This window comes from Clinocottus analis, unplaced genomic scaffold (assembly GCF_023055335.1).
Source record: "Clinocottus analis isolate CAN_PGR_092001 unplaced genomic scaffold, fCliAna1.0.p SCAF_7, whole genome shotgun sequence".
In the NCBI taxonomy this organism is placed as follows: domain Eukaryota; kingdom Metazoa; phylum Chordata; class Actinopteri; order Perciformes; family Cottidae; genus Clinocottus; species Clinocottus analis.
In genome coordinates, this window is record NW_027176229.1 from 12547011 (window position 1) to 12564198 (window position 17188).

The following is a 17188-nucleotide window of genomic DNA, read 5'->3' on the forward strand; positions in this document are numbered from 1 at the left end:
ATGGGACACAGGACAGGCAGGCAGAGGCACAAGGGGCACTCATTACCAGGTCTGCTCACCCCACCGGTTGAGAGGGAGCAGAGGGAAGAGCAGAGGGCAACGATGATGATGGATGAGGGAGCCGCAGGTCGCCTGCAGTGAATAGGTCTGAAAGGCAGGAGTGAGGCTTGTGGTTAGGAAGGGTTAGCGGCTCAAAGGTGTTGGCAGCATGATAGACTTTGTCAACAAAAGAGTCTGAAATGACCCCTTCAGTAGGAATCTACCTGACATGACTGTACTTTTAATTTTGTTGCGCCACAGAAGAGTATGCGCAGGAAATATCATGCGAGATTATGACTTTCATTCAACAGCAGGAAATAAGGAGGCATTTGTGATTCATGCTTGTCAAGCAAAAAAGGGAAGTTTGTGACAAATGTCACAGGGCATGATACTGTGCAGATGTTTTATATGCATGTCTGCATGACAGAAAATATATACACTATTATCACATTAGGGTCACGAATGCTAAGACTAATTCATTACTTTTTTCACTTGATAGTATCTGTTGTATAAATGTTGAGACGAGCCACTCAGTCATTGCCTGAGCCTCTCTGGAACCAACCTTGAAATCGCCTCTGCCATTCTGAGCAGCTGGGGTTAGGAAGTTGTCCAACTTAAACAACTTTACCATCTGACACAGGGGAAGTGGAGCCAAGATGGCTAAAGATGGTATGGTGGCTGCAAAGGGAGGGAGACGAAGAGAGGGAGAGAGGGAGGTAGGGAGGGAGGGAGGGAGCAAAAGAAAGCACACTCCTGCAGTTTGTCTTATATAAATCTGGGGTTGTTTTTCTTAGTGGGAGATTAACGGTTATTTCCACACAGGCTAAGCAAATTACCTTGATGAGTTGGAACAAAGCAGAAGTAGGCTGCGTTACAACATGTAAAAACAGTGCAAAAAGTGCGGACATGGCAAGAAGCCCTCCTGTCTAGACCAGTCTGGAAAAGACGGTTCAGATTGTAGCAGCCCACCATTCTGAAGAGATGGGAGTCTCATTTCCCCCTTACACAAAAATGGACATTTATGTTAGTATGTTGGCCTGCACACGCCATTGAGTGGCCCCCAGTTAGGCAACAGTCACCTAATGAGAGTGCATGACATTAAGGGGTGGAGCGGGTGAGGAAGGGGTTAAGCGTGCTGGAGAGTGGAAACAGAAAGGGGGGTGCTGCTGGAGTTGATAGACTCCAGATGTGTCTTTCAGATAAACTGAAGGAACGGGGTGTGTTTGTATTGCAAGCCTAGCTCAGTCATGGCTCTGGGGGTTTATTGAAACAGCGAGTGAGTCCCCTCATAAGCCCATTACCAAATTGTGCGCTTTATACGCCAGTAACTCTCTCTCGCACTCTCATACGGCAAACTTGATATGGTTTCAATGGCATTTTCCTCCAGAGGAACTTGAGCTATCCCTGGACTTACTTCCCCCCACTTCCGTTTGTGTTCCTTTTCTGCTTTATTTTTGCATCTCCTCTCTCCCAGCTCTGAGGGTCTTTTGCTGTTCCTCCCCCTTCCCACTCTCTACATGCTGTCGTCCACCTACTGGCTGAAAATTCACTCACGGACTTGAATCTGCCTCTTCATTGATAGCATGAATGAAAGGCGTTTGTTCCTGTTTCTTAGTTATAATGTGTATGTTATTTGTTTCAATTCTATGCGTTAGAAAATATTTATTAGTAAAGATGATCTATGCAACTTTTAGGTCTTTCAGATCACTCACTTTGACCAAATAAAATGATTATTTTTTTGTAAATATGATCGAGATCATTGAACAACCAAAAGGAAATTGCATTTTGCTGCCTCCGACAGTCCCATTAAACATAAACTTTCTTTGTTTTCTGCTGGTAGATTTCAAGAAAATCAACAGAGCTGCCAAAACGGGCATCGGCCCCTTCTCTCTGCTGCTCCAAAAGCCAGAACTGAAGTCAATAACAGTCCGTGGTTCCAGAGTTTTCCTTGGCAAAATAATCTCCAGATCGTCTTGCTGCAGACTATATAACATTATTCAAATAAGGACTTTTTACACTTCAAATATAAGTGTATATTGCTATTTCTGTGCAATTGGGTCCACAGTTTATGTTACTGTCAGTCATGAGCTAAGCCATATTTGTTTGAAACATAGTAGCAGCGAATGATCATGTGGTCATGGTCCATATTTGCACATAAGTGCGTGTGTCCAATGCTTATCCAAATGAAAGCAATTTTATAAGTGTAAAAGTCTGTTTCACTCCTTTACCTTAATAGCTGCACCAAAGACTTGGTTTCTGATAAACACAGATAAAAAGTTGATGAAGAACCAGAAAAAAGAAAAAAAATCTGGGGAAGGGGCAGCAAAGCAGGAAATTAGTAGAAAAACAAGAGCTCGGCAGATCCCGGTTTCCTGTTTTAGGGGGAAGGCAGGAGTATGTTTGGGGCCAGTGTTACAGAGACCCCATTGTGAGCAAGTGTGTTGAGGAGAAGGGAGGTGGGGTATGCAGGGCCATACACAGGGATAATTTTGCTCAGTACTGAAACCCCTAACCCACCTGCCCCTCCCTACAGGGGAAAGCTAGCTAGTAAAAAAAGGAGAAAAAGGAAACTGTAAAAATAAACGAGCAAGGGCCTCTGCAAGAGACGCCAACCAGACAGGAAATGACACGCTGCACAAAAATGGTCTCCACCGACCTCTGTCAGGAACCAAGGTGCAAGTTACCGCCCTCTCCCTCCCCCCTTCCCCAGAAACCTTTAATCCATCTATCGACTAATAAATATATTAGTCTTCACACAGTTGCTTATATACGTTTGCAACAAGATTTACATGTGTCTGTATCCAAATTGGCGCTGTAATGTCATTAAAAATTCCAGGAACCGGAAATTCTTGATTCCAGTCTGGCGATAATGAGTGGCCATTCCCTGGCTTCAATCATTTTCCCAACTCCCTCTGGGTCCAGGGCCTAAACAATGTCAGTGGAGCACTCCAGTCCGCTGTGCTCCTGATAATGGAGCACTCTACGTCTGGAGCGCTTTACAGACCATGTCTTCATTATTACCCTCTTGCTGCCCTACAAGCACGTCGCTCCTCTCCAGCCTGCATGGGGCCCAGGTGCTCAATTGATCAGGAGGAGTTTGTGGGGGGGATAGATATTCTTAATGGCAGCCGCTGGTGTTAGGCCCAACGGCAGCAGACAATTGTCCCTAATGGGCTGGGGACTTGAGTCTGTCGCAACCCCATCCCATGGGCCGCATGTGGCGATGAGGATAAAGCACTACACTTCCAAGGTTGCAAAGCATAACTCAAAGAGGAATAATAATGCGTCAACGCATATCACAAAGCCTTTTGAAGAAGTATGCTGCTGCTGAAGATAATGAAAAAGGAATAGCTAGAAGTTGCAACTTTTAACCTTTTCAACTTTGATATTTTCATCCTCAGCAAGCGTGAGTCTTTGAAGTATTTCTTGTATCTGCTGTTATCCTGTTGCTTGGTGACAGCTGTTGTCACCAGTGTCGAGGCCACTGAGCTGCGAAGTTGTTGTCAGGGAGGGCGCTGTCTACTCCAGAGGGCACACAGACAAGTCATCGCCTGAGTATGAGGCCTGCTGGAGCTACTGTACTGTAAATTTGAAATAAAGCTGGAAATACATCTGACAGTGTGAGCAAGTGGTGAGGGCCTGCAGCACAGATTTAGCCTGGATTATGGTGTCAGGCTAAGCGCTTGGCGAGTGCTTCAAGTCCTGTTGACTCTGGTGAGCTCCTCCACATTCCCCAGCTTGGTGATAAGAGAGTGTATCAGAAGAAGTGGACTGCTCATACTCTTTAGGCCAAACCACACAGCACTGTACCTCTCAAGCCAGGTATAAAGGAGCAGACTGTAGGAATTTAAAATGTTTAATATGTGATACTTTATTTATTGCTAATTGATGGCTGGTCAGAAAGCTTGAGATGCTTATAAACTACTCACTATCAGTGTCATGTGCTAATGTGGGCTTCTCACTGAAATTAAGTATCTGCGGCTCATTTAGGATCATGCATGTCATTCTTTGCTTACCAAAGAATCTAACCCAATAGGATGTCTCCTAAAATTAGCTAAACCAATGCGCCGGTGTCTTCTTGTTCGTTCTGGTTAGATAGACACAACAAATTACAATTATTCTTGCATCAGTCAACCATGTGCTGATTGATTTAATTTGTGATTATATTACATTCATTTTTTTTTTCATATATATATTTTTTGTCTGCACAATATTTTGTGTAGTTTACTGATGTGCTGCAATGCCATTTTAAACTACAGAAATATCAAATACCTCAAATAATAACATTTGTAAATGTTCAGGGACTTTTACTAATTTATTGCACTCCTATAACATGGCAGAAATATTTATGGACAGTAAAAAAAAAAGATCAATATCAAGGCAGTAGAAACAGAGAAATCGTCTTTTTTTCCCCACATATTTCTTTTTCATGTTGAAACCTGCTGCCTTCATTACCCGCAAAGCAACTCGACTACCAACAGGTTGATTGGGGATTCAGGCGTGTGCTTGTACTGTGTTGATGTTGCCTGAAGCCTCTCCACCCTTAAATAGAGATAAGACTTTTTAAAACAGGATTTTTTCAAATCGAAATGTACGATAGTTTTTAACAACAATCAAGTAAGTTTCAGTGTGAGACTCAAATGAGAACAAACGCCCAATGACTGCCACTAGATAATATCATGGAGTTGCTCATAAAATACGTTTTTTAAGAGTGAAATTACTCGAGCAGTGTTTGAGTACAGGATATCAACAATAGATAATGTGACAAGAGAAACATGCTTAATAAGGAAAAGCACATTTGAGTCTTTTTAGACATGAGGTTGAAAAGTGAGATTGTTATCTAGTAACCTCATCAGGATTTGGTGTTCATGTGCTCTTGTTTACTTGTAGGAGTCGATCCCATTACAGTATACATGATAGTCAGTATTACAAACAAAAGCATGTGTGTGTATGAGTGTGAAAAGGACGGAAAGAGAGGGACGGTCATAACAGAGAGGAAATAGTGGGCAGTGCCTCGTCTTTCATCGCTGCACTAATGAGCCCCGGGACACACAGGCTGGAAACTGCAGTATTGTTCTCTGGACAACAAATCCAATACAGCTACTGACATCCAGAAATTGTACATTCAGAGCGCGTGTGTGGGTCTTTGTGACAGGCACACACACACACGCACACACACACACACACACACACACACACACACACACACACACACACACACACACACACAACACACACACACACACACACACACACACACACACACACTGGAGAGAATTCTTGTTCTCTATCAAACACACACAAACACCTTTAAATCAGTGAAACAAATATAGTTTCCAAACTGTTTTATTTTTGTCAGAAGCATGGAGGTGGAAATGTATCCACCTTTTTAAAAGCTGCAAAGTTGTTGAAAAGTGACAAGCTGGCATGCGCTCAAAGATCTGGGCTGAGCTGTCCAAGACTCTCTGCTTTGAGACAAACACAAGAGACCTCAGCCTTTTGGTCTGAGGCCAGCTAGCTTTTGCTCCATCATTATAACCTGTCTCCCGTCTATAATCCAGATATGAGCGATTGCTCAGAAATTGTGTGGAATCTCTGCCAGCAATGATGCACATTATAATTCTTTACTGGAAGTCCTTTTTACAAATATTTGTCCTGCCTGAGTTTGATCAAAATAGCTCATCTCATGGAAAGCGGACAAGACAATGGTTAAGAGATGCCGGAGGTTGATGGTGTGAGACAGTGTGGTCAAGAGCAGCAGTGGCAGATATATATTTGTGGTTAAAAGAACCAAAAGGTCCCCTGAGGTCTTCCCTACCACAGTGTTTTTTTGGGGTAAAAGTGAATTAGACAAAAATGCAGCCACGACGTTGATGCTTGTGAGCTCCTGGAAGGAAATCCTCTTCTGTGACCGGTCCAATGGGAGCAGGCTTTTTTATGCTGTTTTTATCGCATTCCAAACAACAGCGTCCTGCCGAAACCCATCCGTCTCTTGACCTGTTTTAACCTCGCTATTCCCTTCTGACCAAGAAGAAAACACATCTTGGATTCAAAATCTAATGCATGTTAGCTGATGGAGGGGCAACTGGTTAAAAAGTTAAACACGGGTGCTGAATGGGGAGAGGGTGGAGAAGAGAGCAGCTGATAGTATTGAATTTAATCTTCAAAGGAAAGCCAAGGAATTAATATTCATGGTTTGCAATGGCCAACACTATCACAAGAAGAGTCATTTCAAACAAACAAAAAACGACCACTTTTTTTTTTTTTCAGATCTGGCCAATATCTTATTTTGTTGAGTACCTGCATCTTGCTGAAGCAGAGGTGGCTGATTGGATAAGATGTCCTATCTGTGCATAAATACCCTGCTGTATTCCACTGGAGGAGCCAGGTTCAGGAAATAGGTTTCCAGTTCACTCCCCTTAAACTAAAAGAAGCCTTGTCTTGAAGTCCGTGCTAAATAAATAGTGAAACATTTTGGTGAATAACTTAATTTGCCATCTTGAGTTAGATGATCATATCTTTACCACTCTCTCTTTGTGAGAAGTTTCAGCCAGCTTTAGCTTAGTTTTAGCGTTAAGACTGGAAACAAGGGGAATATTCTAACCTGGCTCTGATTAAAAGTAACAAAGTGACAAATTATGGTTTTTAGATTTCGGTTTCCACCTTTAAAGGTGCTGAAAGGAAGAGGAAGCAAACATTCTTGCTCTCAAAATGTAGAACTATTCATTTGGACGTATCATCATTATCCTGTGAGGCGTTTTCTCATCAACCTAATATTTTCTCTCTCCTCAGAGACCTCAAGCACAACTTAATCAGCACCATCATGCCTGGAGCCTTCCAGGGTCTTTCTGAGCTTCGGAAACTGTAAGTAGACATTAACATGATAACAACTAACATATTAGCAGAAATCATAAACACGTGCTTTGAAAGTTTGCACATTGAAGTTTTTTTTTAATCAAACAAGCACTATTCACAGTAGTTGTTGAAAGAGACAGGCCTGCATATCCCCTTACATCTTATCAGACACTGTTTTGGCAGCTCAAGGCAGATGTCATGTGTTATATTGAGCTTCACTAAGTGTTTCTGCCGATCCTCGCGGGGGCCCTGCAATGTCATCCCTCGTGTCTTTTGGCCACCACGTTAGAAACTTCAGGGCTACGACGTTCATCCTTGCACATCTTTAAAAGTGTCAGGACTGCTGCCAGCTTACTGTGTCTTTGGACATAGAGGTCTGGTTGTGGCGTGGGTCGGAGCTGGTCGTCTGGGCTGCACCGCGTGACTCTCCTTCCCTCCTCCCCCTGCTTGTGTTTTCCCTGCAAGGTCTGGGGCTTTTCAAAACAAACAGGGAGAGATAAACACATGCTCTGGACAGCTCTCTACTGGGTAGTGTCAGAGGTGCAACAGAGCAGATCCCTCCCTGGCTGTGGCTATACATCACACTTGGAGGTGGACGGCAGGACTGCTTTTACCCCATTAGTGATAAACCTTTACTGGGTCCCGTGGAGTAAAGATAAGAGAAAGTGGCAGCGACTGTGTGCGTGCTTATGTTTAACTTTCTAAGATTTCTAGCTGTGGAAAATCTATATTTATTTATATACAAGACCAGGAAGGAGATCTTGCACAGTTTGACATTCTATGTCGGATGTGTAGCGTTTGATCTGATATCACAAAAACAACATGGGCATTGAAAGAGTCGAGATATCTTAATCTGTGACTAATGAGTCATCCGGATTAAAAAATAATCTACACATTCCTTTGTCTTTTCTCAATTTTAGCGACATATCCAACAACCGCATTGGCTGCCTGACTGCAGACATGTTCCAGGGGTTAACCAATCTCACTAAACTGTAAGAGACAGATCCAATGAAAATATTTTACTTTCTAGGTTGTGGGAAACTATGGCGTTCATATCTCTTTCTGTGTACTGCTAGGAACCTCTCCGGCAACATCATATCGACCATGAACCCGGGAGTGTTTCGGGAGCTGCCGTCCCTCAAGCTGGTGTGAGTATTAAACATTGTCAGCACTATATTCACTCTCACAGCATTCAATTCCATAAATGAACAAAACAATGAATATTCTTGACAAAAATAAAGGTAATCTGAACTTAATATTTATTTCACAGAGGGTTTGTTTTCTTAGCGGCTTCAAGTTTGGACTGTTTTATACTGCCCGTTATTGCATAAGACAGTCAATTAATTTCAGAATAAAAACAACATATCTGTGATGTGGAAAATAAGTATTGCTGGAGTGGCTGTAATTCAACATTTGTTGTCATTGATAAAAATGCAACAAAGATTTTTTTTTTGTCAAGCGGTATGATATATTGATCTTCTAATGAAGTGATAACAGTGTATCTGAGCCAGGTAGAATGAAAATACTGATAAATGCCCATCACTTCTCTCTCCAGGAACTTCAACTCAGACTACCTGTCATGTGACTGCGGGCTGAGTTGGGTCCCAGGATTCTTTCGCAGCAGTTCGGCCCGGCTGGGGGAAGAAACCCTGTGTGCCTATCCCAGGAGCCTGAAGGGAAAACCCCTGCGAGGACTGAAGGAAAGCCAGCTGAGCTGTGGTGAGAGCCTGGCGAGAACAAGGCATATGAATGAGACGGTTCACCGCTTTGTTTCAGAGAAAATTGCCTTGTGAATAGACAATATATTCATATCAGCGCTCAAGATCGTCCCAGTATTTTTTAAGTATTACTAACACCAAATGGGCATGAAAGAGATAAATCACAGCAGCTCAGCAGGGACACATTTCTAAAAGTATCAGTGAGCCGCGTTGACAACTAATCCCAAGGGTTGCATCTTGGAATTGGTGCTGCCTGCATCTAATCTGCTCCAGAAGAGCAGATTCAAACTTCTGTGGAAATATTTAACTGAGGATGAGTAATGAGATAGCAGCAGAAATAATTCAGAGTGATGACGTGTAATGGTCGTATCTCCGTCTTTTGCCACTATGTTGCTCAGACGGTCCTCTGGAGCTGCACACCCTGTCACTACTGCCGTCCCAGCGGCAGGTCGTCTTTAAAGGTGATCGGCTTCCCTTCCATTGCACCGCCGCCTTGGTAGACAAGATTACCACTTTACATTGGCGTCACAATGGTCAGCTGATGACCTCTGACCCAGAGATGGGTGTCCAGCTGGAGAACAGTGTGCTGCATGACTGCACCTTCATCACCAGGTACAGGAACTTAAGTTAAATCAGATTGCTCTTTTGTTTTCAATGCTCTCTCTATTCAAACGTCTATAACCTTTAATTATTGTGGAAAGAACATTGTTGTGATCCGATAAACTTAAAATGATGAATGCATAAGTTCAGATACAAAATGGAGCATGTGGCGATAACGTGTTAAATTGAGCTGTTTCTATCCTCTTCATCCAGTGAGCTTATTCTATTCAACGTACATGTGGAGGCCAAGGGAGAGTGGGAGTGTGTGGTTTCTACTGGGCGGGGAAATACATCTCGCAGTGTTGAAATATTGGTGCTGGAGAACAGTGCCTCCTTCTGTCCAGAGGATAAAGTTGTCAACAACCGTGGGGAGTTCAGGTTAGTTACACTGACACTAATTATTAGTACATGCGTACAGATCCAGCGGTCTTACTCTTCTATGGTTTGAATCCCCAGGTGGCCCAGAACTCTGGCAGGCATCGTCTCACATCAGTACTGCCTGCAGCTGCATTACCCCCCTCTGTCTATGGAGGGAGGTATTGAACAGAAAAAAGCCTCCAGACAATGTGACCGCTCTGGAAACTGGCAAGAGGCTGACTATTCAGACTGTCACTACACTAATGGAATCACTCGTGTCCTGCATACCTTCATCCTGGTCAGTAGTTCTTAGTTTTACTACATGACATGCTTCCTGTTCAGTAAACACTATGTATTTAACCTTACTGCTCTCTCTTCTCAGAGGCCCATCAATGCATCAAATGCTGTCACCTTGGCTCATCAGGTGCGTACATACACCCTGGAGGCTGCAGGCTTCACTGACTCTGTGGATGTGTTGTACGTGGCGCAAATGATGGAGAAGTTTATGGATTATGTCAAACAGCTGCGAGAGGTGAGAAAGATTTCCTTCCATATTTAAATTGGCTATATACAGGTATGTGTATATTACATTACTATCTTTTGGTTGTGAAATGTCTGTATGTGTGTGTTTCAGTTGTCAGAGGTGTTAGTTGAGATGGGTAGTAACGTGATGCAGGTGGACGACCAGATCCTCACTCTTGCCCAGAGAGAGAAGAGAGCCTGCAGCTCCATTGTCTACTCTCTTGAAACATTAGCCTGGCCTCAGCTACACAGTCACGCTCAGGACTTCTCCATGGTACGCACTATCATCCTACATTTCGTGACCTTTTTTTTTTTTATCTCATCACAATTTCTTCTTTTAGAGAATCATACTGAATATATATGTAGTTAATTGTAATAATGTATGTGTAGTTTATTACATTTGGGAGTAATACCTTATATTTTCATTATGATTTTGCCATGTAATACACAAAAACAATGGGATGTCCAGAAAATATAGAAGCAAAACGTAAGCCATATTCTATTGTTTATCATTTGTACTTGATATGTGCAGGTGTCTAGAAACATTGTAATGGAGGCCCACTTCATTCGACCAGCCCATTTCACTGGCATAACCTGCACCGCTTATCAGCGTCGTGAGGACTTAACGGAAAGCCTTGGAATGGACACGTCAGAATCCGCTCATGAGCAGCAGCTTCGCTTTCGCTGCAGCACCGGCTCCCATAACACTTCCCTCAACAATTTCCCCCTAAAGGTAAAATATGAACTCTTTTATTTACTTTTAGCTATTGCTGCATACTGTGCCATCATTACCCTACTGTATCTGCATTCACAGTTATCGAGGTGTACTGGTGGATTCCAACATGACATACAAAATGTGTTTTGTTTCTTCAGAATTCAGTTGCCCTGGCCTCTGTGACTGTCCCAGCTACTCTGTTTCCTCCTGATGCTACTACGGACTGTAAGCTGCAGTTTGTAGCTTTCAGAACCGGCATTTTTTTCCCTCTCTCTGGAAACTCAAACAACACTGGGGAACACTCTCGCCGACGTAGCGTCAACACTCCTGTCATATTTGTTGGCATAGGTGAGAAAGACTCTAAGCCTGTTTGAAAACACCTTTGTTTAAAATGTTGTTTTGCGCCTTTTTTCAGTCTTGTTTTACATGGTCGTGTAAGATATGACATCATGTTAGAATATTTTAAATGCTACAACTATGTAGTGTAATTCTTAAACATCAACAATAATGTCTTGAGTCCAATTTTATTTTTGTATTTTCAACTATTTGAATTTAGAAACAGTCTTTGCTATCATTTTAGCTTTTTCCACGTACTTATAAAAAACACAGTTAATCACAGTGTCAGAGGGATGTTGAGAGTCATTCTTAGTATAGTAGAAATTCATCAAGCAATATAATGGTCAATGAAACAAACTAAGATAACATAGAATGGGTATGTCAGATTAACTAATATCTACAAAATATAAAAGACTGATATCCTCCCACTCCTGTGACAGACGGCTGTAGCAGGTGGAACAACTCAGAGCCCATCTGGGTGTCGCTGCGCCACTTGTCTCCTGGTACTGATGCGGTGGCGGCCCAGTGGAGCCTGAGAGCGCTGGAGAAGCAAGGAAGCTGGAGCCAGGAGGGCTGTCAGCTGGTCCACAGTGACAGCAGTACCTCCACAATGCGGTGCTCTCTGCTTAGCAACTATGCTGTGCTGCAGGTACGAGTCATGTGTATTTAATGTATCATTCATCCAGGATCAACAAGGTTGAATCAGACTTTCATTGAATTTGCTTGTGATTTTTTCTAGGAGGTGCCTGACTTTCCTAACTCCACACCCATCACTGCAAGAGTGCTCCACCCTGTGGTCTATGCATGCACTGCAGTGCTGCTCCTTTGCCTCTTCACCATCATCATCACACACATACTACACCACAGGTATTGCGGTTGTTGTGCAGACGCAGACTTTATGCTGCTCTTTGTTATTTGCTTCTTTTCCTGATTATTTTTGCTCTGCGCCCCTAAAGCTCTATTCACATATCAAGAAAAAGCTGGCACACGTTACTTAATACCTGCTTCCATATTGCCATGACGACAGCCATTTACGCCGGAGGCATAAGCCTGACCAGCTACCCAGTGGTTTGTCAAGCAGTAAGTGATGAATTTAACAGTCCCCTCATTTTTACTAGTGGCGCGTTTAAACCTAATGTCTTACCTGAATGTGAAATGTGACAGGTGGGCATTGCCCTGCACTACTCCTCGTTGTCGACCCTGCTGTGGATTGGAGTCAGTGCCCGGGTCATTTACAAAGAGGCTCTGTGGAGAATACCCCGGCAACCGGAGGGAGAGTCTCCTGCTCCACCTACTCAGCGGCCTATGCTCAGGTCAGTGAGCAAGCCACTTCCTGTAGTATGTGATTGTTGTTTGCTGTCAATATGGTTTATGTTTTAGACAGATGCAAGAGTGCTTTTGCATGGCCACCCATACTGTGCACCATCAAAGTGGGTCATTGTGCCCAACAACTAAAGTCCCTCTGTTTTTGAGGAAACCTTTGAGGGACAGAAGAGAGTATTGCTATAAGGCACAAAAAGCTATAAGCCTGTATGAATGCAGAGTGGAGGAGGGAAGGAATGTATGTACCAACATAACAGAACCAGAGGGGTCGTCATAAATCTGAGCAGGATGATTCAGGGGGTGCACTGTCTTTCCAAATATCCCCTTCTATTTCTCCTCCCCCTGTGATCCTGAAGCTGTGATCATACACTGACCTCGCTGACCCTCCCACTAACCCTCTGTTGCCCACTCAGTCACATGGGATCAGGCTGCAATAAATCACAGGCTTCTGGAGCCTACACTGACCCATGTAACACTCTGCACACTATGAGAATGAAGGATCACATAGCTCTGTTCAGATTATAGACAGCCGGAGTGACATAAAAACCGAAAAAGGAAAATTACACAGACATGCACACTTTAAAAACATCGTAGCAGCCAAAGGTCAAATTGCATCCTGTGGGCCAAACAAGAACTGCTCTTTATTTCTCAAACTGCAGCTGGGACCTTGTATTTGATATGTTTTTCTCTATTATTCAAGGTTCTATTTGATAGCTGGTGGAGTTCCTCTTATCATTTGTGGGATCACCGCAGCTGTCAATGTCAACAACTACGGCGACAACAGCCTTTAGTAAGTGCTTCTCTTTTTTTCTGGAGCCATTTGGCTTTTGACTTTGTGTTGTTTTGGTACTGAAGTGAATAATTCTGTGTGATATGTTGAAAACATAGACGTGTCCTTGTTTTGCACTGACCTTCCTGACTCCTTTTCTGCCTCTTGCAGCTGCTGGCTGGTGTGGCGCCCCAGTCTGGGGTCTTTCTTTGTTCCTGCTGGCCTAGTGGTGTTGGTGACCTGGATCTATTTCCTGTGTACTGTGTTTCGCCTGAGGCATCGTGTGGCCAAAGAAGGCACAGGGACCACACTGACCACTCCTGTGACTGAAACCCAGCCTGCACTGGCAGTAAGCACAAGCCTCCTCTCCACAGACTCAGTGGTGGGACCTATGAACCCTGTTGTCGTACCGGAGGACCAGTACACACTGAAGACACAGTTCTTGGTGTTGGTGGCAACCCACTTCCTGTTTGTGGTTCTGTGGTTTTGTGGAGCCATGGCGATGTGGCTGACAGGGCACACTAGCTTGTTGTTTAGCTGTCTCTATGGGATGGCTGCCACAGTTCTAGGGGTGTTTCTGGTGGTGCATCACTGCTTTCGACGACTGGATGTGCAGGCCTCATGGATGGCATGTTGCCCAGGCTATTGCCGCTCACGTCCTATGTCTACATACACGCACACCTGTACGACCGGGAGTGGAGTACAGACCTCTGAGCAGGGGTCACAACTTTTCATCAACTGCCATCCACCAGGTGACTCTCATAACTCCTCATCTGCGCGGTCATCATCCACGCCAAGTGGAATCAGCAGTGTGGGCCCCGGGCCCTGCAAGCTCACCAACCTGTTGCAGGTGGCACAAGAAAATCCAAACAACACTTCACGTGCCCCTGCCGGCCATCACACCAGTACCAGTACTGACAACACCACCAAGCCAACAAACAATGTTCTGCCCATCATTAACTCCGCAGCCCCAGTGCATCCCCAGAGAAGAAAAGTGATTAGCAGAACTAAACAAGGAAGCAGCCAGTATCACCATCGAAGTGAGGGCAGAGGTCACTATCGTCTAAAAGCTCTAAGGACTGCTGGTGGTGGGGGAAGCCTGGGAGCCTTAGGACCTACTGGTTTCGAGCACCTCAGTTCTTCACATGTTGTTCACAAACAGGCAACGAGTGAGAATGGCAGCATCCACCATAGCCTTTCAGAGAACCAGGCCAGCCCACTTAGCAACGGTAAGCTTCTTGGACAGTCAGTGCCGACCAGCCCCTCAGAAGGAAGTGATGGGGGCAGCAGCGGAAGTCGCAAACCCTTCCCCCTGCTGCCTTCTATGGCCAACAGAGCGGCCATGCACGGCGCTCAGAGACGATGCGCCAGCAGAGACAATTTGAAATTGGAACGAGACACTAAGCGCTGCTCCTACCCATTGAACAGTGTCACCACCACTGTGCCTGGAGCCGCTGCCCCAAATGGCACCCTCAAAAAGTCTGTGCTCGAGCTGGAACAGGATATGAGTGGGACAGACCAATCCCTGAGCTCCGTTGGAATGAAGAGTGGTTTGTGGAAAAGTGAAACCACAGTATAACCTATACTTATATGTGAACTTCTATGCATGGCCTTGATGGACTAAAATGATTGGGTTATGTTTTAATGGTCTCTTGATAATAATAATAATGATATAATTTAAGATATAAAATCATTAAGGTATCCAGGACCCTAAACTGGTACTTTTTTGCCTCTGTAGCATTAAAAGAGTTGTGAAAAGGTAGAAAAAAAAATTTAAAAAAAGAAAAGAAAACAAATAAGGCAGTCATTTTCAAACATAAGATACTCATTTCTTTTTAATAATTTCACAAATTACAAAATATCTCTGGAATTGGCATATGATGTTGATTCTGGATGTCTAATGAAAGCTTTACTGTTTTAGTTGTGATTTTTCTATGCATATCAACTATAGCATGAAAGGGAGTGCAAGATGATCCAGATCCAAAGTACAGCTATATGCATTTAATCTGTGGACAACCTGTCACCCTTTTGTTTGCTTCAAGTAATTGTTTGTGTGGGTTCATACATGCTTTTGTGTGTGTGTGTGTGTGTGTGTGTGTGTGTGTGTGTGTGTGTGTGTGTGTGTGTGTGTGTGTGTGTGTGTGTGTGTGTGTGTGTGTGTGTGTGTGCGTGTGTATGTATGCAGCGTAGAAGAGAAATTGCATGACTGTGGCTGTATAGAATCTCTGAGTGAATTAAAAAAACTATCGCGACTTTTGAATACATGCTAAAAGTGTTTTTGTTTTGCTAAGCTCCCATCAGCACTGACACAGTTCCCCTAACTAATGCATTCAGAAGGACTAAAAACCAGGGGTAAAAATTATTCGCTTTTTTTTTTTTTTTAAACCTAGTCACTTGATTTAATGTTCTTTTCCAGCAGAAGTCATTTTCTGTTCTAATGCAGGATGACTGCCCCCTTCTGGGTGGCAGAGACACTTTTCAGTCAGGGATCTGAAATGTGTTAGCCTTGCAAGTCAGAGAAATCTCTCGCAGGTTTTTCAATGACAAATGTGTCCCGCCTATACCTCCATTACAATAATCCATTACACTATTATTTATTCAAAGGTATTAGTAATGACTATTTCTCTATGAGAATCCACAAAATACCTTTCATGCATCAGACGCCTGACCAAAAACCACCACAACGTGCAGATCATAAGCTTTTTAAATGAAGTATATTAGAATGCAGCCATTATATTTGAGTAGATTTACAAAGGCATAGGCCGTACTTCTGCATAATGGTCAGTTTGATACACTTGCAATTCAGGAAATTACATTAACAGGAAATAGTGTTTCTAAATGCAGCTCATTGTCACTGTTTTTTCCTTTGTTCTTTGTGAGGAAGTATTCATGAAATCCAGAGGATGCTGTTACTATCAGATGTTGTCAGTCTGTTGAGCATATATTCTGTGTGCGGTGTAAGCTTTTCGACCAAGATGTATTTAGAATGTACACATGATTATCATCTATTCCTCGTGACAGGGACTCGTATTGAACTTCTCGTTGACAAATATAAATATTGAGGATAAGATAAGGAAGCCATTGTAAAAAAGATAGACTTGTCATGTTCATGATTGAGTTCATGATTTGATGTCATTGTGTTCAAGAAGTATACTCCACGCATCTGAAGTCATTACTCTTATTTCTGTGCACACCTGCTTTTAATATTCACTCACCTAAATAATTATTAGGAACACCTGTTCAATGTCTCATTAATGCAATTATCTAATCAACCAATCCCGTGGCAGTTGCTTCCATGCATTTAGGGGTGTGGTCCTGGTCAATGTCCTGAACTCCAAACTGAATGTCAAAATGGGAAAGAAACCCCTATAACGTTGTTAACATAAAAAGATAAGGTGATTTCATCCATTTTTTTTGTTCTGGATGACTTAACACATTCATGGATTCACATTTAGGCGATATGACATAAAGAATCATAACCTGAACCTACTGTTCCTGGTAGGTGCTTCTGCAAACGACACTATCCTCTTACCAGTTTTTGTGAACCAAAACATCCATCCACATTGATAAGAAAAAATGAAGATTTTTATACATTTTGCACATCAAAAGGCCTTCTTTTTATTTTCTATTGTTATGTCATTTCCCAGGAAATAGTTTTTAAATCTGGCTTTCCATGCCTTACACTTTTAGACCCAAAATAAAGTGATACAAATAATTCATCTGGACATCCTCGATCCTTTAAATACTGAATTAGTATCACTGAACTTAGTTCAGTGTCAATTGTAGTACTTTTAAAGCGAGAATAAACTGACGCTTGATCAGTGGCCTATTTAAGGGTTAGCGACGTCTCAACGCCCTCTTCCTCCACCGTCCAATTACCCACGGACTTTAAAATCAACAGACTGAAATATTAGCCAATCAAGCGGCAGAATACAGAATATGGGCGGGACCTCC

The 17188-nt window shown here is 43.1% G+C and overlaps 1 protein-coding gene across 1 annotated transcript; it reads left to right on the forward strand.

The window, feature by feature from the left end:
* Window positions 1-16546, forward strand: adgra2 (adhesion G protein-coupled receptor A2). The gene is made up of 18 exons (XM_068605001.1): window positions 1-137; window positions 6832-6903; window positions 7815-7886; window positions 8002-8040; window positions 8450-8613; window positions 9011-9224; window positions 9426-9590; window positions 9669-9867; window positions 9952-10101; window positions 10204-10365; window positions 10624-10824; window positions 10965-11154; window positions 11583-11791; window positions 11882-12009; window positions 12099-12222; window positions 12307-12455; window positions 13166-13255; window positions 13406-16546. Exons 1-18 carry the CDS (start codon window positions 1-3, stop codon window positions 14811-14813), a joined length of 3873 nt encoding a protein of 1290 aa, XP_068461102.1. The 3' UTR covers window positions 14814-16546.
* Window positions 16547-17188: the final 642 nt, after the last annotated feature.

Excerpts from the sequence above, each read along its gene's own strand:
- adgra2 (XM_068605001.1), top strand. The coding sequence starts at position 1 with ATGGGACACAGGACAGGCAGGCAGAGGCACAAGGGGCACTCATTACCA. Across the intron at positions 9,591-9,668 it reads AACAACCGTGGGGAGTTCAG|GTGGCCCAGAACTCTGGCAG; the intron begins GTTAGTTACACT and ends TTGAATCCCCAG. Across the intron at positions 10,825-10,964 it reads TCAACAATTTCCCCCTAAAG|AATTCAGTTGCCCTGGCCTC; the intron begins GTAAAATATGAA and ends TTGTTTCTTCAG.